The sequence below is a fragment of the Thamnophis sirtalis genome, unplaced genomic scaffold (assembly GCF_051295495.1).
Source record: "Thamnophis sirtalis isolate CommonGarterSnake01/CBP01778 unplaced genomic scaffold, rThaSir2_p1.2 scaffold_2, whole genome shotgun sequence".
In the NCBI taxonomy this organism is placed as follows: domain Eukaryota; kingdom Metazoa; phylum Chordata; class Lepidosauria; order Squamata; family Natricidae; genus Thamnophis; species Thamnophis sirtalis.
Window position 1 is genome coordinate 24,712,824 of NW_028261382.1, and position 21,712 is coordinate 24,734,535.

Consider the following 21,712-nt stretch of genomic DNA (forward strand, 5'->3'; position numbering starts at 1 on the left):
GCCTTATAAGTAGATACTGTCTTACTTCTCCTTTTGTCTTGGGCCACAGGTAATGGCTATGTGGCTTTGTAAGAACTTTAGCTGAACTCTATGGTTTTGGCTTTTGACATTTCCTGTTTTTGTACACGTCTTAAAAGCAGGTCTTTATATCTTCTTTCTGCCACATCTCACTTAATTCACATTTTATCCTGCATTACCTGGGCACCATCTCATTGCTGGCTGCTCCTGGGTGAGCAAAGAGAAAGCTTGGGCCAGAAATACTTCTGTTGGGTATCATACCAGAAAAATATGATAAAGGGGACATGTGCTAACAGCAGCTGGAATTATATTTGCACAATATTGGAAGTTTAGAGATCCCTACAGAAGAGAAGAGAATTAAAAAAAAAACCCTAGAAAGTGCAGAAATGGATAATTAACATTTGAAATTAAAGAAAAGAAAGACACTGAATATATTGAAATATGGAATTTGTTTTATAAATGGCTAACTTAGAAACAGACGTTAGAACTTTCAAAACTATAAGAGAAGGATTACTTTTATTATGATGGCTTATTACTATATGCTTATTATTAATGTTAATTGGTAATGATAATCAATAGTATTAAAGTTATGATGAGAAATCACTGTTATATGATTACTACTAATGTATATTATTATCATGATGATGACTGTTGCTTAAGTTAATTGTAATCAGCCAACATATTGTTTATATAGACACTGGAATTGTTGCTTGGGAAGCTGAAAAATCCTATTGCTGCAGTGATTCCTCAGGCCAAAGATTTAAAGGATAAAATTTTAATGTTTGCTGAAAGATGGAAGCCACATGGACATAATATAAAAAAGAGAAGTGATTACTTATCACAGAACCACTACATTACATCATTAAAAAATCCTGGAACATCAGGGAATTGCCTGAGGATTGGAAAAGAGCTGATGTGGTTTCTAACTCCCCCCCCCCCCAAAAAAGACCACCAACAAAATGTGGGGGGGGGACCCCGGAAACTACAGACCAATCAGCTTAACATCAATATCTGGGAAAATACTGGAAAAGATGATCAAAAACATATTTGCGAACATCTAGAAACAAATAAAGTTATAATCAGAAGCCAGCACGGGTTTCTTAAAAACAGATCAGGCCAAATCAATCTTATTTCATTCTTTGACAAAGTGATTAAATTAGTAGACCAGAGAAATGCTGAGGACATAGTATACTTAGACTTCAGTAAGGCATTGGACACAGTAGACCACAACATACTTCTTGATAAGCTAGAAAAAAATGGAATAGGCAGCATCATCACCAGATGGATTTGTAACTGGTTGACAAACCATACTAAATGAGTAGCCTTTAATAGAGGAAAATAAGCAGTGAGGTACCACAAAGTTCTATCTTAGGCCTGGTACTCTTCAATATCTTCATAAATGATTTAGATGAGGAAATAGAAGTGGAGCTCATCAAATAGACTGATAATACTAAGTTGGCAGGACTAGCGAAGACAAGCTCACCATCCAAAAAGATCTTGACAGACTTGAACAATGCGCCCTATCAAACAAAATGAAATATAATGTGGAGAAAAGCAAAGTTTTACACCTGGGCAGGAAAAACCACAGATACAAGTACAGATTAGGTGAAACCTGGCTCAAAAACAGTCACTGTGACAGGGACCTTGGAGCCCTAGGGGATGATCTCTTCATGATCTCTTGGCCTCGGGCCCGGCACTGGGGGCAGCGGGGGCTCCGAAGCTGCAGAGGGCCTCCTGCTTGCCGAGGGGTAGCGACGCTCGATCCCCGGACAGGGATGGGCAGCACCGGAGTACGGTTACTGCCCGGACGGCCCAGGCGGGCAGCGGGGATGAAGCGCTCCGTTCCGAAACCGCTGCAGGTGCCGGCGGGGCGACAGCGGTTTTTCTTCTCTCCTAACTCGGCCTTGGCCGGAGACGCAGCTGGTGGGGCAGCGCTGGAGGAAATGGGGGCCTCTCCCGTCTCCCCGCCGGCTCGGAGCCTGGCAGCAGCTGTAACAAAGTCGCTCCTCCTGGCGGGACGCCCCGCGGCCTCCTTTGAAGTCGGAGGAGAGGCGCGGGGGGGGGGTGTGAGGGGGCGAGGCGTCTGGGCTTCCTCCTCCTCCTCCCGCCGCCGCTCCCGGCCTCCGCAGACACACGGGCAGCCGCGGACAAGCCTGGGGCTGAATCTCGCTGAGGTGGCTGGCAGGATGCCCTCTCCGAGGTAAGCTCGCTCGCCCGCGGCCAACGTGAAAGGAAACGGGGTGGGAAGGGGCTCCGAGAGGGCGTCGAAAGGGCCCCTCCCCGTTGGCTGGCAGGGTGCCGCCTGGCCCGGCACAGGACGCTCTGAGGCGGCGGCGGGGGAGCGGTTACGTAACCCGCGGGCTGGACTCTGGAGGCTCCGGCCGAGCGGCGAGTCAGCGCCCCCCTCGCCCGGGGGGGGGGATCCGGCTGAGCGGGACTGGCTGGCATCACCCCCCCCCCACACACCCCCACACACTCCGGCGGTCTACCGCTCAGGCTGAGGAAAGGGCCCCCCCTTCTCCTCGGGGGCAGCAAAGCGCTCGGCGGGCGAAGGGTGCATAACCCCCCTTTGCGCCTCACGACCCAGGCGGCGTTCACGACAACAGCGCCCCTGTGGGGCAGGTTGGTTGAGAGCTCAGCTGTGCGGCGGAGCAGCACTCGAACCCAGGACTCGCAGTTGCACGCGGTTTCAGGGCTGCGCAGGACGGTTGAGTTGGTGCTTATGCGGCGCCAAGTGCGCAAGTGGGTTGCACGCCTCTCGGGCGTCCGTGTTTCACCAAGTAGGAACATTAAGGTCCCAACTTAAATAGCCATTTTAAGTTGTAATTAACTTAAGTAAGAGTTTTATGTTCTCCAGTAAAAAAAAGAAAGAACTGTGTTAGGTCTGCACAAAATGTTCCTGTAGTCTGCAATTTCTTTTCTTTTCTTTGGAAATCCATTCCTACACCCACACCATTCCAAGGGTGTTCATCCCAAATTGTATAGCTATAGCAATTAGGTATTAGCTACAATTAGCTATACAATTTGGGATGAACACCCTTGGAATGGTGTGGGAGTAGGAATAGATTTCCAGAGGAAAAAGTGCAGCCTACAGGATTCAGGAGCACCACTGAGGGCACAGATAAACCAGTAGCCTCGAAGACCCTCTAAAAGGAGGCAAATGACCAGCTGTCTGCAAGGAGTATCAATCCTTTCACTTCCCAGTGTCTGGTCAGAGCTGAAGAAGCTTCTTGAATGAGAAGTGAAACGTCTTTGAAGAAAAAACAAGGAATGCTAGTTGCCTTCTGAAAAAGCACCTTTGGGATTCCTTCGAAGCATTTATCGGAGGGGGGAATGGCTTACCTGAGAATCCCCTCCTACCCCATGGCCTTTCTGTGCCCACCCCCACCCCCTGGCCAGCCTTGCTAGGTGAACCTCTGTGTGGGGGAGAAGGTGCTGGCCCAGATCTGCAGTGGCCGGGTGGGAGGGAGGGGGCAGAATATGAATTGGCCCTTTTTCAGAATGTTGTAGAGGAGCTTCAGCAGGACTCTCCTTTAAAGGAGGCTGCTGCTTTAAATGGGCAAAGCTCCACTGGGATCGCCCACCACTGGTCACGCCTCCTGGGAGAAGAAAGGCCGATGGAGGGGTAGGGCTTTCTCTGCCTCAAGAGCTTCTCCAGGACAGATGCAGGCAAACCTCCTCCCTACGGCTGGCGGAGGAGAAGGCGGGTCTGGGTCACATCGCCCTAGGTTCTTCGCTGGCAGCCAGTCCAGACCACAGACCGAATTCGCACAATTTGGAATGTGTAGCGTCTTTTTGCTGCTGGTGGCAACAGCCAAAGATGAGCAGAGTTTTAGGAAGTTCAGTCTCTTGGCAGCCAGAAGCGGCGGCTGAAGGCCGGGTGAGAGGAGGAGACAGGAGTAAATCCTCGATTTTGGTCTGCAGCAGTGACGTGTGGTGAGCTTCATGGCCGGTGAGGCAAGTGTGAAAGCCCCGCCAAAGCCCCGGCGCCGCGTCCGCCATAGAGCGGGACCCTCACCGGCCATGAAGCTCAACGTACGTCACTCGGCAGTTCAAACTCTGCTCTGCAGCCCAAACTTTCTCCTCCCAGCAACTTGGCCTGTTGGACACAGTGGTGGCAGGGGGAGGAATGGGCTGGCTGGCTGGGGAGGGGGGAGCCCTTTAAAGCCCTGCTGCCGCGTCTTCCCAGCAAGACTTCCTTTCGGCTCGCAGTTTCTTTCCCCTTGCCTGCCTTAACCAAAGCTTGGCGCCCTGCCTCTGCTTTCGCGCTCTCCCTCCCTCAGCTGTGCAGCAGCATCGGCAGTAGATCTCGGCCTACGGCGGCAGCGTCGCACAGGCTGTGGAAGGAGGAGGAGGAGAGAACCAAGAGAGGCTTTTACCGGGCGTGCGCCCCACAGCCAGGACCGTCATTGCGCCTCAAGCCGCGTTTCTTCCTGCAAAGCCCTTCGGGCGTCAGGCAGAGCTATCGGGTTGCCCGAAGGGCTTTGCAGGAAGAAACGCGGCTTGAGGCGCAATGACGGTCCTGGCTGTGGGGCGCACACCTGGTAAAAGCCTCTCTTGGTTCTCTCCTCCTCCTCCTCCTTCCATAGCCTGTGCGACGCTGCCGCCATAGGCTGAGAGCTACTGCCGACGCTGCTGCACAGCTGAGGGAGGGAGAGCACGAAAGCAGAGGCAGGGCGCCAAGCCAAGCTTTGGTTAAGGCAGGCAAGGGGAAAGAAACTGCGAGCCAAAAGGAAGTCTTGCTGGGAAGATGCGGCAGCAGGGCTTAAAGGGCTCCCCCCTCCCCAGCCAGCCAGCCAGCCCAGCCAGCCCATTCCTCCCCCTGGCACCCCTGTGTCCAACAAGCCAGGCGTCTCGCGTTTATGGTGGACATAAACGCGAGACACCTGGCCTGTTGGGACACAGCGTCGAGAACGTCCCTGCCGCCTCGCCCCCCCGCCTCCTCTGACCCCACCACTGTGAAGAAAGAAACACACACACACACACACACCTCTCACAATAAAAAAATTACAAATTAAATTACAATAAATTTGAATCCCCCCCTCCCTCCGTCCGATCCACCTTTTCCATGCGGTGGAAACTCTCTCAACTCTCCTCTTGTCCGCCCAACGTAAGCGTGCTCAACGTAAGCGTGCTCATAAGGCATGATTCGCTGCTCCCCGTTCAGGAGGCAGGAGAATCAGTGCCTCTTTTGCATATGAAAGTTTTCGCTTATTAACTCCTCCTTAACTTTTAAAAGGCGAACAATTCCTTAGGCAAAAGAGGCCCCGAGTTCTCTGGCCTCCTCCCATAGTTAACACTGAGAGCAGACACCAAGCCACTGTGACTTTGAATCTGGTAGCAGCTACCCTGGCTTTAATTATTTAAAAAAAATTATTTAAAATTCTTCCTTTCCCTCAGGAGACTGGTGAGGCCCCGCCTCCCCTGCCTCTAGTGACTGCACGTCCCTGGTCTGCAGAACAGAGGAGGTCAATGTACAGGAACGTGCTGGGCTGGGCTCCTTTTAAAGAGTATATTTATACAAAAGTAAGCCGATAATGTTCAGCACAGCCAATTGAGTTCTAGTTAAGTATCCCTGGAAAGGATTTGAGAGCTAGACTTGTTAAAGTACTTAACAAATGGAGAGTAAATTGTTTGCCAAGCCAATGCTATGTCCACTGGTCAGCCAGTACAGTTTTCATTGTCCAGAAGAGCATCCCATTAGATGCCCCAGAGTGGAATGGAAGGGTGTGTCAAGTGGGAAGAATCAAAGATCCATTAGCATCACAAAAACTTATATTTTAATCTTGGTTGAGACTATTATTTTACTCTATTTACATTGACCGCTAGGGCTGCATGGAACATTGAAAAGAAATGCTCCAGAAGCATCTTGACTTTCCCTAGTTGTTTCGACCCATGGGAACTCAGGTGTTTGTGCACTTGTGAAAGCTGCTGGCCGAAACCTTCAGGGAACCCTATGGAGATTTTCAGTTAACCAGGTCATGGTTGTCCAAAAAGTGCTTTTTTAATATCCTTTTAGTGGTTCCAAGAAGGAATTCACACCAATTCACACCATTCAGGTGACCCTGAGGACACAGAAAAACCTCTAGGTGACTTAAAATGCAAATGACCAGCTGTCTGTAAGGAGTATAAACCCTTCCATTCCCCATCATCCTGTCAGAGCCGAAGAAGCTTCTTGGAGGAGAAGGGAAACGTCTTCAAAGAAAATCCAGAAAGCCTTCGGGAACCCTTTAAGGAGAGGCACTTTGCAGAAGGCCCCTTCGGAATCCTCCACATAGCTTTGCTCATTACATTACATGTCATACTTTTTAAAAACATTGATTTACAGTATTTACATGACCTATCCATCCTAAAATGAGAACTCTAGACATCTTACAACCAGAGGTTAAAACAATAGCATACGAAAACAGTACAACCCAAAACAGAAAAAAGCAACTTCACCAGCAGCTCTCCTATTGCAACTCAGTTCTTCTCCAACCCCCAGATTCACCCTTTCCCCACATCTGGGGGAAAAGCCAGCTATTTACCACTTTCTGAAAGGAGGGGGAGGCTGCGGATTCCAGGGAGGGTATTTCCCAGGGCAGATCACCATGTTTTTATGTATTAACATTTCTGTCCCATTTCCTGTTACAAATCATCTTTGGGGTGGCTAATAGCACTAACATAAAATTACAACCAGACAAAGGAAAACCAGTTAGAACAGCAATAGCACCATATTTTTCTGAGTATAAAAGGCACCCTTTCCCCCTCCCCTAAAAGAGGTTGAACATATGGGTGTGTCTTATACAGTGAATGTAGACCCACCCACGCACTGGCCCCAGTCCTTTGGCCTCTGCCTCCCAGCAATTTACCTCTTTGCAGCAAAAGGGGGGGGGGCTAGTGGAGGCTTTAAATAGATTATAACAACCCCTGCAGCCTGAAACTTGCTGTTTGCTCCAGGAGGCAAATTGCTGGGAGGCAGAAGCAGATTTTTTTTTCTTGTGCTAATCAGGCTGTTTGCTGCAAGGAGGTAAGTCAACAACTATAAATGCCTATAGAATGTTCAAATTATTAGACTTATTTTTTAAAGACTATTATTATTCTAGACAATTTAACCAAATGAAGAAGCTTTTTAAAATAAATGCTTGATCTGAAGAGGGCCAGTGCTATTGTTTTTAAAAGTGCTATTCTTTTAAATAGCAGAGAATAACTATACTCCCAGAAAGCACATCAATTTTTAACAGTATCTGTACAGGTATAAACTGAAATATAACACTACAAACAGTGTATATTGTCTGTACGTCTTATACTTCAGAGTGTCTTATACTCCGAAAAATACAGTACTTATATACCGCTTTACAGTGCTTTCCAGCCCTCTCTAAGCGGTTTACAGAGTCAGCCTCTTGCCTCCAAAAACCTGGGTCCTCATTTTACCCACTTCCGAAGGATGGAAGGCTGAGTCAACCTTGAGCCTGGTGAGATTTCACCTGCCAAATTTCAGGCAGGTGGCAGGCAGCAGAAGTAGCCTGCAGTACCGTACTGCACCACAGTGGCTCATAGTAATCAATAAAAAATAAGTAGCACTTCAGTGAAATCTTATTTCAGTCTTTCCTACTAGTAGAAGAAAAAGGAATAATTGCCCTGAACTGTTGACCATGCCAAATGCTGCTCGGTCCATTGAAACTGGAAATTTGGGGGGGGGGGCTGCCTTCCAGGTTCCTTATAGCAGGAAAACTGGGCTTCCTGTATTTCAGCTTTCTTAGAAATGGTTTCCTCTTTATGCATCAACTGTGTGCAAGATTATTGCTTGAATAGCAATAGCAATAGCAATAGCAGTAGACTTATATACCGCTTCATAGGCCTTTCAGGCCTCTCTAAGCGGTTTACAGAGAGTCAGCATATTGCCCCCAACAATCTGGGTCCTCATTTTACCCACCTCGGAAGGATGGAAGGCTGAGTCAACCCTGAGCCGGTGAGATTTGAACCGCTGACCTGCTGATCTAGCAGTAGCCTGCAGTGCTGCATTTAACCACTGCGCCACCTTGGCTCATATCAGAATATCAGAAATGTATTAAATACCCAGAGGTGCTTTACTGCAGGGTATTTTGAATATCTGGCTAAATTAACTACCCCTGCCAGTGGGTCGTGTTGGGCTGGAAGCAATCAGTGATGCCTTCACTCTGCTTCTCAGCTCAATATTTTCAATAAACATGTTGAGAAGGACCCCTCTCAGGCATCAAGATTGAAGTAGTCCTTCTGTATCAGAGGTGTCAAACTCGATTGCATTGAAGGCCACATCAGGGTTGTATTTGACTTCGGGGGGCAAGATGAATGTGGCTAGTTCAACATCACTCGTGCCGAGGGCGCCTGTGGTGGCCTGCACACTCTGCCAGTGAAAATGGGCTCCCAAGCTCTGTTGTTGGCTGCGACAGCTTCCTGCAACTCTCTGCCAGCAAAAACAGAGATCAGGAGGGCTACCCGTGGCCCTCTTGAGCTCCATTTTAGCTGACAGAGTCACAGCAGGCTGGTCCTCTGCTGTTTCCAGGGCAGCCCCATGGGCCAGATCTAAGCACCCTGCAAGCTGAATCCAGCCTCCGCCGCCAAGGTGGCGCAGTGGTTAAATGCAGCACTGCAGGCTACTGCTAGATCAGCAGGTCAGCGGTTCAAATCTCACCGGCTCAGGGTTGACTCAGCCTTCCATCCTTCCGAGGTGGGTAAAATGAGGACCCAGATTGTTGGGGGCAATATGCTGACTCTCTGTAAACCGCTTAGAGAGGCCTGAAAGGCCTATGAAGCGGTATATAAGTCTACTGCTATTGCTATTGCTATTGCTTTGAGTTTGACACCTGTTCTATAATGATCAGGTTTTGCTATTTGCTTTATTAGGATGAGGAGAGTCAAATGCACCTGGGACCACCGAGTTCCTCATGGCTGTTCGCACCCCAAGAGGACTTTTGTGCTTGCATTGTTCGTGGTGAACACTGCTCTGACATTCTCACAGGTGAACATTTTCTTCTCAGTGATTTCATGCACAAGTTCTTTCATTTGTCTTTCATGCACAAGTCCTTCTGCCTCCTTTTTTGTTCTGTATTTCTCAAGAAAGCTTTATTTGTTAATTTTCAATGATTGAACTTTGTTGCATTTTCAGTTGTCCCAGAGTTTGAATAGTCAAAAAGTATTCCACACTCGGCCCTTGTCTGTAAATTGCTCTCCCATTTTCAACTTTCCAATAATGGGAGCTGCGATTGGTCAAAGGACAGCCCCGCTGCTGTGGGTAGGGCTACTTCACACTCACAGCCACATCTGGGAAGGGAAAGGAACACAATTCCTGGCCATTGCAGTGGGAAGAAAAACCTTTTTTATACCTTCATTCATTCACTCCGCTTTTACACAAATTAAAGTCTAGGAGAAAACACTGAGGAGACAAACCTTAGGGAGAGCAAAGAGGTGGGCTTGCTTCAGATAGCATTGGCATTTAGACTTATATATCGCTTCACAGTGCTTTATAGCCTTCTCTAAAAGGTTTACAGAGTCAGCCTCTTGTCCCCAATAATCTGGGTCCTCATTTTACTGACCTTGGAAAATATGGAAGGCTGAGTCAACTTTGAGCCTGGTGAGATTCAAACTGCCAAATTGCAGTCAGTCAGCAGAAGGAGCCTGCAGTACTGCACTCTAACCACTGTGCCACTTCAGTTCCCTGACGATCCCTTATGGGAAGCCCTTGGAGGCGAATCATGCCAGAATGAAAGTCAGGAGCAGGAAGCAGATCCCACTGGATAGAAAAAAAAAACCTTAGCAGGAAGAGCTCTCTGTGTGTGTGTCCATGTCCGTGTCCTATGTTCTGTTCAAGTGGAATATGTACAGCCTTCTACCTGGGTGTTTGAATTCAGGTTTCCTAAGCTAGGCAGAGGACCAAGGGGGTTCCACTCTTGGCCAGTCCAAATTCAGCCAATGCAGTGCCACCTGGATGTTTTGGGAACTCTGAGGTGCTTTGGCTGGTAACTTTCCACACTCCAGGCAAATGACCTTGAAAACACCATGAGCTGGTCCCATGGTGATCTCCTTGTCTTCAGCTGTCATCCCCCTCCCTAATCCCCACACAAGAATGCATACAGGTTTATTGCTACTTCCCCTTTCCAGCTCTTTGGTGACAGGATGCCAGCATGGCACCAACCCTAAGATGCTGGACCTGGCAATCAGTTATACTAGACTAAATTCTTAGTAATAGAGATGAAAGGATAGAAGGGGTTGACGATGCAGGAACTTTGGAGAACATGACCATATGATACTAGAATTCAATTCATAATGCAACACAAGTAATCAATCAAAGTCAAATGTGTGTCTTAGACTTTAAGACAGCTGACTTCAACAAACTTAGAAATACTTTAAGAAGGATTCCATGGATGGAAGTCTTAAAGGGACAAACAACTCAAAACACTTGGGAAACTCTGAAAAGTGCGATTATAAAAGCCCTGTCTAACACAATGGTACTGAGAAGAAAAACAAGAGTCCCCAGATGAAACCAGCAGGATTGTATAAAGAACACTGATCAAATGAGAGTCAAAAGAAAATGCAAGTATAAAAGATGGAAAGAGGGACACAAAACAGAATACCAGCAAACACCCTGAATCTTTAAGGATGAAGTCAGGAAAGCTAAGGCTCAAAAATTGCAACCAGTGCCAAGAACAATTTAAAAATGTCTCTTTCATCATGTAAAAAACAAGAAAGAACTCAGGGAAAGCATGTGTAAAAGATTAAAGAAATGGTAAAGGACAAAAAAGAAAATCCAGAAAGCAGCAAAGTCGAACACCAAGTTTTTATTGTAGGGTGAGGAGAAAGCAGAGGGTAAAGAAATGCTGAAGGAGGCCCTGACCTCCTGCCCCTGAGTCTTCTACCCCTAGCAGAGTGCAAAGGCCCTTCTAAGACCTGTAACATTCATTCTACAAGACAGAAGGCGCAAGGAACAGATTTCCATTGCACGAAATCCAAATAAACATTTCTTAATGCTAAGAACTGGTGCTTTAAGCCTGTCTTTGGCTTTCCTGCAAATATAATAAATATTTCTGAATGTCTTTATCTGGATGAAGTTCTTTAGAAGATACTTGGGAACAAACAAATATTTTAGAGTTACAAGAGCTGAGAAAGAAAAAACAACTTACTTTGTGTGTTGACATAATATTTATAATTCATGTCAAGTTTGTGGTTTGCAAGCACTCAGTTCAGTTCAGTTCAGTAATCAAGCCGTTCCAAGAACCATTTAATTCAGCCATCAACCATCTGGAGCCTGCAGTGCCTCCCATCTCTCCTCTTTGCAGTCCCAGGGCAACTGGTTAACAGAGGCCATTGCCTCAGAGGAGTCATTTATCACTTTCATAGTTTACGCAGCCTTGCAAGTGGAGACCTAGAAGAATGGATTTCAGGGAGCCAAGGGTGCTCTGCAGAGTTGAGAAATTCACCTCCAAAGTCTGGAGAGTCATACTGAAAATCACTGCAAGAGCTACTTAAGGAGATGTTACCCACACAGATGGAGGCTTAAGTAACACATTCCTCTAACGATTCCAGGAATAGCCACTTGGTGAGTAGTTAGTATTGAAGAACTCTCAAAGAGGAGATTCTAAATGCCCAGGATTCTGCACATAAAGCCATAACCTAGAAATGGGTATAAAAACTGAATGTTATGGGAGCTACTCCGTTTTTTAAAGATTTGTTTTATACTGCCTTCTTTACTATTTTTATAAAACAAAATCTTCCTCCTGTTTTCCCACAGCAACCACCCTGAGACAGAGTGACTGGTCCAAAGTCACCCAGCTGACTTCCATGCCTAAAATGGGACTAGAACTCACTGTCTCCTGGTTTCTGCTTGGTGCCTTCACGATTAGACCAGACTGGCCGTATATTCTTATACATTCTCACAGCTATATCACATTTTCATCAAGAATGCCTCTGAAGTAGAGAAACTTGCCATGAGGGCAAGTTTTTTTTTAAATTAGCTGATCTTCCAATCAGTTTGGTGATGATGGAATGAAAGAGAGGGGGTTTCGCAAGCAATAAGAAAACACAAGCAATTCAACCCATCAGGCCAAAATCTCACTGAAATAAAACCAGGTTTCTAGAATGTCAGCAAATGTGGGAGACCTTACCCGGGAGGGCACTACATACTATTTATAAATTATATCTAATATTTGGTTATAATTTTCCAACAACTCATATCTATAAATAGATATGGGACAACCATAACCCGACACTGAATTCACAAGCAAGTTCCTACAACCAGTGTTACTGGATAAATTTATGAAATTCCAAAACCCTTAGAATAGAGATGAACCAATCTTAAAGAACAATATATCTAATAATGTTTTCTCAATCTTGGCAACTTTAAGATGTCTGGATTTCAATTCCCAAAATTCCCCAGCAACACACTTGATTGGAAAATTCTGGGAGGTTGAAGTCCAGAAATTTTAATGTTACTGAGGCTGAGAAACACTGCTCCATGGGCAAACACTATAAACTGCAAATATTTCCTGCTGGGATCAAAATCATAGAAGGATTAAATTTTGGGCCATGACCAAAACAAAAAGAACCTTAAGCCTAATTATTTCATTCTCTCAAGGAAGAAACACAGACCAGTATTTTGGGTAAAATAATTATAAATTTAAAAGCCTCTCTTGTGTAAATATGCCACCAATCAATCTGGTAGGACCAAAGTGGGGCATACTTTCCCCATCATTCCCAACAGAGATCAGCTGGCAGAACAATCTACTGTGTGCCATTTCTGACCCAGGACCAGATCTAAATTGTAGAGAGGCAAAGAACCCACTGAAGCCGGATCCCCCTCACTTTCTTAGAGGGTTTCCGGGAGAGGAGGGGGGAAAGAGAGAATGAGAATGGCAGTTGGACTTGCTGAACTGCAAGTTTAGAAGCAAGGTGTGGGAGGAGTAACCAATGGGTATTAACCCAGCCCTCTTGCCTAGGAGACTGAGGTAATCTTTTGAGGCCACACCTACGGTCCTCCTCTGACTTCTCCAGATTAACCGATGGATCGTAGCAGAACACCTGAAAGGAAGGACAAACAAGAACAGCCAACACATATTCTTCCTAACTGCTATAGCTGACCCTGGACTCACTCAGGCCCCCTAGGTGCTGGGCGCCCTGCACGGGGGGGGGGGAGTGACTCCTCCCACACCTTTCTTCTAAACATGCAGTTCAGGTAAGTCCAACTGCCAGTTTCCGAAGAGAAGGTGTGGGAGAAGTAACCAATGGGACATACCAAAGCTAGATGTCCTGGGAGGGATTAGATGGGCCTGAGCCCCCCAGAGAGTCCAGAACTCCCTGCAATACCCTCCTGCCAAAGGCAGCCTCCACTGAGATGTAAGCATCTAGCCTGTAATGCTTAATAAAGGGTGAAGGAGAAGCCCAGGGGGGCAGCTTGGCAGATCTCCTCTATGGGTGCCTGGGTGGACCAGGCTTTTGAGGTGGCCGCACTTCTGGTGAAGTGCGCTGTGATGCCCTCTGGGACCTGGAGTCCCCGTGCCCTGTAGGCCTGAGAGATGGCCGCTCTAATCCATCTGATGATGGTGGCCGGAGAGACCTTAGCTCCCCGGGAGGATGGTTGGTAGGACAGAGGTTGGTAGGCCTCTGAACACCTAAAGGGGGCCGTGCGCTTCAGGTATATGCGCAAGGCTTTTCTGACGTCCAGCTTGTGCCAGGATCTCTCCCTCTCCCTGGAGGGATGGGGACAGAAATCCGGCAGAACTATTTCTAGAGCTCTGTGAAATGGGGAGTTGACCTTGGGCATGAAGGCGGGGTCAAGTCTGAGGATGACCTGGTTATCTAAAAAGGTGCAGAGATCCGCTCTGCTGGAGAGAGCGTTGATCTCAGACACTCTCCTGGCCGAAGTGATGGCGACCAGGAAAACGACCTTAAGGGTCAGAAGCTGAAGGGAAACCTCCCTCAAAGGTTCAAACGGTGCTTCCGTCAGGGCCTGGAGGACCGTGGAAAAGTCCCAGGTGGGGAATCGATGGACAACTGAGGGTTTCAGATTCACCGCCCCTTTGAGGAAGTGCTTTAGTACCGGATGCTGGGATAAGGGGGCGCGTTCACCCCCCCCCCGAACCGTAGAGAGGGCGGAGACCTGTCTTCTAAGGGTACTGGTGGCCAGACCCTTCTCGTGACCCTCCTGGAGGAAGTCCAGGACCTTTGGAACAGAGGCCAAAGCTGGGCGGAGACCTTTAGCTCAGCACCAGTCTGCGAAGGCCACCCAGGAAACGTTGTAGATGCGGGTGGTAGACTGCCTCCTGGATGCCTCTACTGTCCTGATGACACTCTCGGAAAATTGGCCCTCCCTTAGTTGTTCCCACTCAATTGCCAGACTGTCAGATGAAGCCACTCCGGATCCGGATGCTCCAAAGACCCCTGGTGCAGGGACACCTCCCCCGCTGGGATCCTCCAGTGAGGGGCTGTGGATAGATCCATGAGGTCTGCCAGGCAGGGGCGGCGAAGCCAGAAGGGAGCCACCATTATTACCTCCGCTCCCTCCATCACTACCCTCCTCAGGACCCCAGGAATGAGGGGAAGGGGAGGAAAGGCCTAGAGAAGTCCTGGTGGCCATCTGCATCGAAGGGCTTCCGTGTCCATGGCTCCCTTGGTCGGGAACCTCGATATGAATTCCGGCAGCTGGGCGTTCTGTGGGGTCACGAAGAGATCCACTGTCGGATGTCCGAATCTCTCACAGATCTGTTGGAAGATTGAAGGATGGAGTTGCCACTCCCCGTTGTCGATCGTCTCCCTGCTGAGCCAGTCTGCCTGTTAGTTTTCTGTTCCGGAAATGTGTTCTGCTCTGATGGATTGTAGGTGTCTATCTGCCCAGTTCCCCAATTGCAGGGCCTCATCGTGAAGGGCCTTGGAGTGGGTGCTGCCCTGTCTGTTCACATGGGCCTTGGCCGCTACATTATCCGTCAGGACTAGGATGTGATGACCGGTCACCGTGTTCCTGAAGTGGCGGAGGGCCAGATGGATGGCCCTGAGCTCCAGCCAGTTGATGTTGTTGCACAGATCTGCTGGAGTCCAGCGGCCCTGGGTGATCTGGTTCTCCAGGTGTATCCCCCAGCCGAAGAGACTTGTGGTGAGGATCCTTCTTGCCGGTTCTCTGAAGAAGCATCCCCTGCTCAAGGCTGGGGACGGCCACCAACGAAAAGATAGCAGCACATGGGGTGACACCGGAATCCTGAAGGTGGCGTCGCTCGTCCCGGCTCTCTGGTGAGGAAGTAGGAACCACTGGAGCTCCCTGGCGTGTAGTCGAGCCCACGGCACGATCCCTATGCACAAGATGAATTTCCTCAGGAGCCTGGAAAGAAGAACTACAGGGGCAGAGCGTAACTTGCGAACCTCATGGATCATTTTAACAATGCTGTCCTTGCGATCTTGGGAAGAGAAGACCTCCCCAGCCACTGAATCTATGATGGACCCTAAGTGCAGGAGCCTCGTGGATGGCACCAGGTGGCTCTTCTCCAGGTTGATGGAGAAACCCAGGGCCCTGAGGGTGTCGATGGTGGTCTCCAAGTCCTGTTTAGCAGAATCTGGGGACCTAGCTAGGATGAGGATGTTGTCTAAATAACAGAACAAACGGACTGGGAAGGAGCGCAGGTGGCCTGCGGCGATGGTGAATGTCCTGGGGGCTGAGGCCAGCCCAAAGGGGAGAGCCCTGTATTGGAAGTGGTTGCCCTCGTGGGAGAACCTAAGGAATTTGCGGTGTTCTGGGGCAATTCTGATGTGCAGGTATGCCTCTGTGAGATCAATAGAGGCTAGGAAATTGCCTGGACGGATGCCCTCCAAGATGGATTTTAGGGAGGCCATTTTATAGCAATAGCAATAGCAGTTAGACTTATATACCGCTTCATAGGGCTTTCAGCCCTCTCTAAGCGGTTTACAGAGTCAGCATATTGCCCCCAACAACAATCCGGGTCCTCATTTTACCCACCTCAGAAGGATGGAAGACTGAGTCAACCCTGAGCCGGTGAGATTTGAACAGCCGAACTGCAGAACTGCAGTCAGTTGAAGTAGCCTGCAGTGCTGCATTTAACCACTGCGCCACCTCAGCTCTCTATTTTAAACTTACGGTATACCACCCTGGAATTAAGAAGCTTAAGATCCAGGATGGCTCTCCATCCCCCTGAACTCTTGGGGACTAGGAAGAGGTTCGAGTAGAAGCCGGAGCCCTTCTCCCCCTCTGGGACTCTTTCAATGGCCCTGATGTCTAGCAGATGCTTGATGGCCTTGGCCTTAAGGGCCCGTTTGGTTGGGTCTGTGGAGGAGGCGAAGGTGCGGAACCTACTGGGGGGGAGAGAGCGAAACTCCAGGTGCAGCCCGAGCCTTACAGTCTGGAGTACCCACTCATCCGAGGTGACATGATCCCAAGCATCCGCGAACAGGGAGAGGCGACCGCCAATGGGGTGATCCAGGGCCGGATCACTTGAACCTGCGGAAGGGGCAACCACCTCCTCCTCGAAAGGGCCGCTTGCCTTGCTGCTGGCCCCTGAACCTGTCTCTCTGGAATTGCCTATCCCCCTGCCTGTGGAACCTGGGGTTCTGGTACCTCTGGTTCTGGTTCTCCATGTCCAGCGGCCCGTATGAGGTTCTCCTGGGATATGGCGCATGACGGAAGTCTGATCGTCTGGTTGTCATTGGGAAGACCTTCCGCTTGTTCTTATCCTCCACGAGGATAGGATCCAGCGCTGTTCCAAACAGCTTCTCCCTGGTGTAGTCTGTCCCTGTTAGGTGCCACTTCATCCGGGACTCTGCCTGCCAGTGGTGTAACCACAGCAGGCGTCTAGACGCCACTGAGGAAGACATTGCCCGGGACACATACTTAACTGCGTCCAGAGTGGCGTCCGCTGAGAACTGTGTGGCTGCTAGAATCTTGGAGATGTCCTGCAGCAGACAAACCTCTGAGGCCGGAGTCCTGTCCCTCAGCTGCTCCAACCACAGCACCGTGGACCTGTTGAAGAAAGAAGCCGAAGCGGCCGCCCTAATGGCCCAGGTTATAGCCTGGAACGTCTTGCGCAGAACAATGTCTGCCTTCTTGTCCTCTGCCTTGAGGCAGCGGGCAGTGTTTCCTGTGATAACCGCTGACGCTGAGGCTAGGGTGGCCACCGGATTGTCCACCTCAGGTACCTGGAGAGCTTGAGCAAAGGTCTGGTTAAGGTTGTAAAATTTTCTCTCATTTCCCCCTGGAGTGGGAAATGACCCTGGCTTTACCCACTGAGACTTAAGCACCTCCATAAACATCTCTGGCGTGGGAATCTCTTCCTTAGTCATGGGGGGTCTATGGAAAGGCCCCTTCTTCTTCTTACTCTTACCAGCGCCACTCGTCTCAGCCACAGGTTTAGGATCTGGTAGGGGGTCCAGACTGCTATGGCAGTTGCCTTGCGAAGCAAGGAACTGAATAAGGAGGGGGAAAAGAGGCCCGCGGCAGTGGAATAATCTCTGCCTGGGGTTCTTCGTCCTCAGAGAACCCCACCTCTTTCAATTCTCCCTCCTCCAGATCGGAAGCCTCGCTAGCAGTGGAGGGGGAGGGAGACCTGGCTTCCCTGGCAGCTGAAGTGCTGGGGCGCTCCTGATGGCCCCTGGGAGGCTCCTGTGGGGCCCTGCTCCTGGAGCTCTGAGGCTGCTGTTTAAACTAGAAGTCATCACCTGGGCCAAAGCCCTAGCTAGCATGTCCTGAAAGCTATTGGTGAGATCAGGCAGGGCAGGTTGGAGCTCTGGAGGTTGGGGATATTCCCTGGGTTCAGGGGATAGGGGAGGCAAGCGAGGCCTGGCTGGGCTGGTAGCCCTGTGCCCAAAGGGATCCGCTCTCGACTCTGCTGGGGGGGCAGACAAAAGGGGGGGTGATAGGGAACTGTGCCCTCTAAGGGAGCCCCTAGGGGAGCCTGGGGATGCTGTCTGGGCCTCAACCTGGGCTGGAGGCCTGCGGGGAGATCGGGACCTGGAGGGGGAAGGGCTGATGGTCGCCCTGAAGCCTCTGGCCGAGGCCCTCGTTGTCCTGATGTCCTTCCTGGGGGCTGCCTTCTTAGGGGCCCTGGCCTTGTCCCTTCTCACTGGGGATCTCCCCCTGGGGACCGGGAAAACACCCCAGGAGGTCCCCTCATCCGTGTCCACACCCCCTGGGGCCCTGGGCCTGGCATCCCTGCTCCTGGTCGCCTCCGCCATTACTTACAGTTACGGTGCTCACCAACCTCCTCCCTTCTGCAGCCGGCTGCAAGGTTGGATTCATTCTTCTGGGGCTTGGATCTGCTTCCTTGCTCTTCTGCCGCTGGTCTGTGGCCTGGACTGCTGGCAGGCACCGCCTTGGAGCACCCCCCGGATCACCGGCGGGATAGATCGTAAAGGAAGCCTCTTCCGGCTTCACTGGTGCCTTTTGTGCGCTTTCAGCGTCCGTAGGAGAACGCCGATCACACGCTCACCCACGTGCTCCGAAATGGTGACTGGCAAGATGGCAACCGCCAACATGCGGTCCGGCTTCCTCCTGTGGCTGGGGAGCGTGGGGGTGATCTCCACTGGATCCCCCCTGGGTCCTCTTCTGCCTTCCTGAGGCTGCGCGGTCGTTCCAATCGTCCCTGCGGAGCGGAGGCTTCCTCCCCCTCTTACGCGACTGGCCGGTCGCACGGGGCGCACGCGCACACCTGGCAAGCACGGAGCTTGTCTCAGTGGCGCATAGCACAGCAGAGGAGTGGTGAGTGAAAGGGAGAAATCTGTAGGTAATCCTTTTGTTTGTTGAAGAATCCTGTGGAAAAAACTACTAAGTCTTCAAAGAGAAGGGAGAGTCAGAGTAACGCTCCTTTCAGGCCGGAGACTGAGGTTAATCTGGAGAAGTCAGAGGAGGACCGTAGGTGTGGCCTCAAAAGATTATCTCAGTCTCCTAGGCAAGAGGGCTGGGTTAATACCCATTGGTTACTCCTCCCACACCTTCTCTTCGGAAACTGAATTAGAATCAGGGCAAACATTATTTGGCGGTGGCCACTTTAGGAGGAGTTCATTCCTGCCTCTGATATTCCACGGGAAATTATGCACCTCTAAGTGTAAGTCTTTAGTTTTCTCTACATTGAATTTCATTTTGTTCTGTGGGATCTATGAAATCCACCACCATCATCAGAGGGGCACTTCAGCTCTACAGGAGATGGTTGCTCCATAAGATGAGGTGAACCAGTTTTAAGGAAAGATGGAGCCTCCTCATGGTCTCAGCCTAAACTTGTCCGGGTCTTTAGAGAACCTGAACCGAAATAAACAGCTTATACCCTCACAGATCTCACCTACCATGGCTTGGGGCACATAAAAGATTGAACCCAAGTAACGTATCTGTCTTCCTGTAATATGCTGTCCTCAAATGAATAGATTGTGTGATGGCCTGGGAAACACAACATGGAAAACATAGTGGCTGGGCTCATGCACATCCAGAAGCTTTCTGCCCTTTGTGACATTCTTTTTTATTTATTTATTTAAGTTTTATTAATTTTCTACTATTACATTTAATTAGTACTTAATAAACATCATCTGGATTATTTTTGTTTGCTTAACAGTACAAATTATATTCTTAACCTTTACCCTTTTTTCCAGCTATTGATAAAATAAATTCCATTTTTGATAGTATTCTGCATCTTCTTTCTGTTTGATCTTCAAACAGTCTGTCGATTTCTGCACAGTCCAATATCTTCTTAATTATCTCTTCATCTAGTGGGGTTTCTTCATTTTTCCAATACTGAGCAAATACAATCCTCGTGGGTGTTAATACATGCAACATTAAATATATACTTTGTTTATCAATTTTTTCTTTGTTTATCAATTTTATTTTTTCTAATAAAAAAAAGTTAAGGTTTAAAATCTACATGCTTTCCTAACATCTTTTCTATGTGTGTGTATACACACACACACACACACACACACACACACACACACACACACATTTGTTTTTGTAGATTTTCACGGGTGTAGGTATGCTGGTCTTGTTGTAATCAGGTCTTTTCCCGTGTAAGATTGAGATTGTCTTGGCAATGCTTTAGCGAGGTCTCACTCGCCATCTTCAGGCTGGGTTTTGGGCTTAAAGTGTGATCAGAGCTGCCGTCTTTCTATAAATCTTGGTGTGTGTGTGTGTGGAGTGCTGGCTTTGTTTCAGTAAGTGGAATGATTGGTTGTATGGTTGTATCATGATTGGTTGATGGGTGCTGGCTGTGTGTCTATTGTTGTTTTGTGTTTTAATGGCCTGGGTGGTGGGTGGGGCTCGTTTGTTTGCAGCCTGAAGATGGCGAGTGAAACCTCACTGAAACGTTGCCAAGACAATCTCAATCTTACATAGGAAAACACCCGAACACAACAAGACCAGCATGCATGCATGCATGCATGCATACATACATACACACACACACAAACACACATGTATGTGTATATATATACATGCATGCATACATACATACATACATACATACATACATATATATATATATATACACACATACACATATACACACATACATACACACCCACATACACACACACACTTAGAAAAGATGTTAGGAGAGCATGTATCAGCCTCTGCTTCGCTGCTTGCTTTCGGCTGCCATTGAAACAGGGAGGGGGGCATGGTATTTTTGTGGGGAAGTATTCAGTACAGGAATGATTGCAAAAAGGGAGTTGTTCTCACCATCTACTGTGCATGCTGCAGATAGTGGATTTGCCAACTGTCCGGCATACCAACCTGATGATGCTTTTTGAAGATGTCTCCCACATGACACCTCAGGGATGTGCGAATTGGACTATGGGATGGGATTACCAGGGGGAGGGAGTTGGGTCACATATTGATGTAGGATTCAACCACACACAGGATTCACCAAGTCTAGCCTGAATCCCTGAAGATTTCTCCTTTTTGTTATATTTTTGTTATATATTTCAAGTATCCACATCATCAACCGAGCCTTTTTTTTTCTTTGCTTCCTGATGGCAAACAGGAGAAGGTGCCAGCTTCCAACAGCCTTGAAGAAAGAGATGATGTCACGGCCTACTGGTGGGGCGAGTGGACCAAGTGGGCAGCCTGCACTCGGACATGTGGTGGAGGAATCCGCTTCCAAGAAAGGCACTGCCTGCAACAGAGGTAACTTGGGTTGCTTCGTCCATCCATCATGGCTCACTCTAGCTGTGCGCAGCCTCTTCCTGAATATGTATTTTGGGGTTCATAGCATCTTTGCATTCAGAAGCAGCTGGAAAGATGTTGCACAAGGTTCTTGCTGTTATGCAGGTCAGTCTTTTAACAGAATAGAGTTGAAAGGGCCCTTGTAGGTCATCTAGTCCAGCCCCCTCTGCCTAAACAGGGGACATTACACCATTTATGACAGATGGCAGCCCAGTCTCTTCTTGGAAGCCTTCAGTGATGAAGCTTCCACAGTTTCCAAAGGCAAGCTGTTCCATTGAATATAGAATACCAGAGTTGGAAAGGACCTTCTAGTCCAACTCCTGCCCAAAAAGGAGACCCTGTACCATTTCTGACAGAGGGCAGTCCAGTCTCTTCTTGAAAGCCTCCAGTGATGAAGCTCCCACAACTTCTGAAGGCAACTTCTGTTCCATCATTTGATTGTTCTCACTGTCAGAAAACGTTCTCCTTATTTCCAGGTTGGTTCCTCTCAAATATTGGAACCAGTTTCCTTGCATTCACCCCACCTACCATCTGGGTGTC

At 48.8% G+C, this 21,712-nt stretch overlaps 1 protein-coding gene across 6 annotated transcripts in view; it reads left to right on the top strand.

Moving 5' to 3' along the window:
• Window positions 1-2,092: 2,092 nt before the first annotated feature.
• Window positions 2,093-21,712, top strand: part of ADAMTSL2 (ADAMTS like 2) — a 69,144-nt gene continuing 49,524 nt past the window's right edge. For all 6 annotated transcript variants that reach the window (XM_087704472.1, XM_014073245.2, XM_087704471.1 and 3 more), the window contains exons 1-3: window positions 2,093-2,218; window positions 8,884-8,998; window positions 20,991-21,133. In XM_087704472.1, coding sequence (XP_087560598.1) covers window positions 2,205-2,218; window positions 8,884-8,998; window positions 20,991-21,133 — 272 coding nt within the window. In that variant the 5' untranslated portion in view covers window positions 2,093-2,204. The remainder of the gene's footprint in view (window positions 2,219-8,883; window positions 8,999-20,990; window positions 21,134-21,712) is intronic.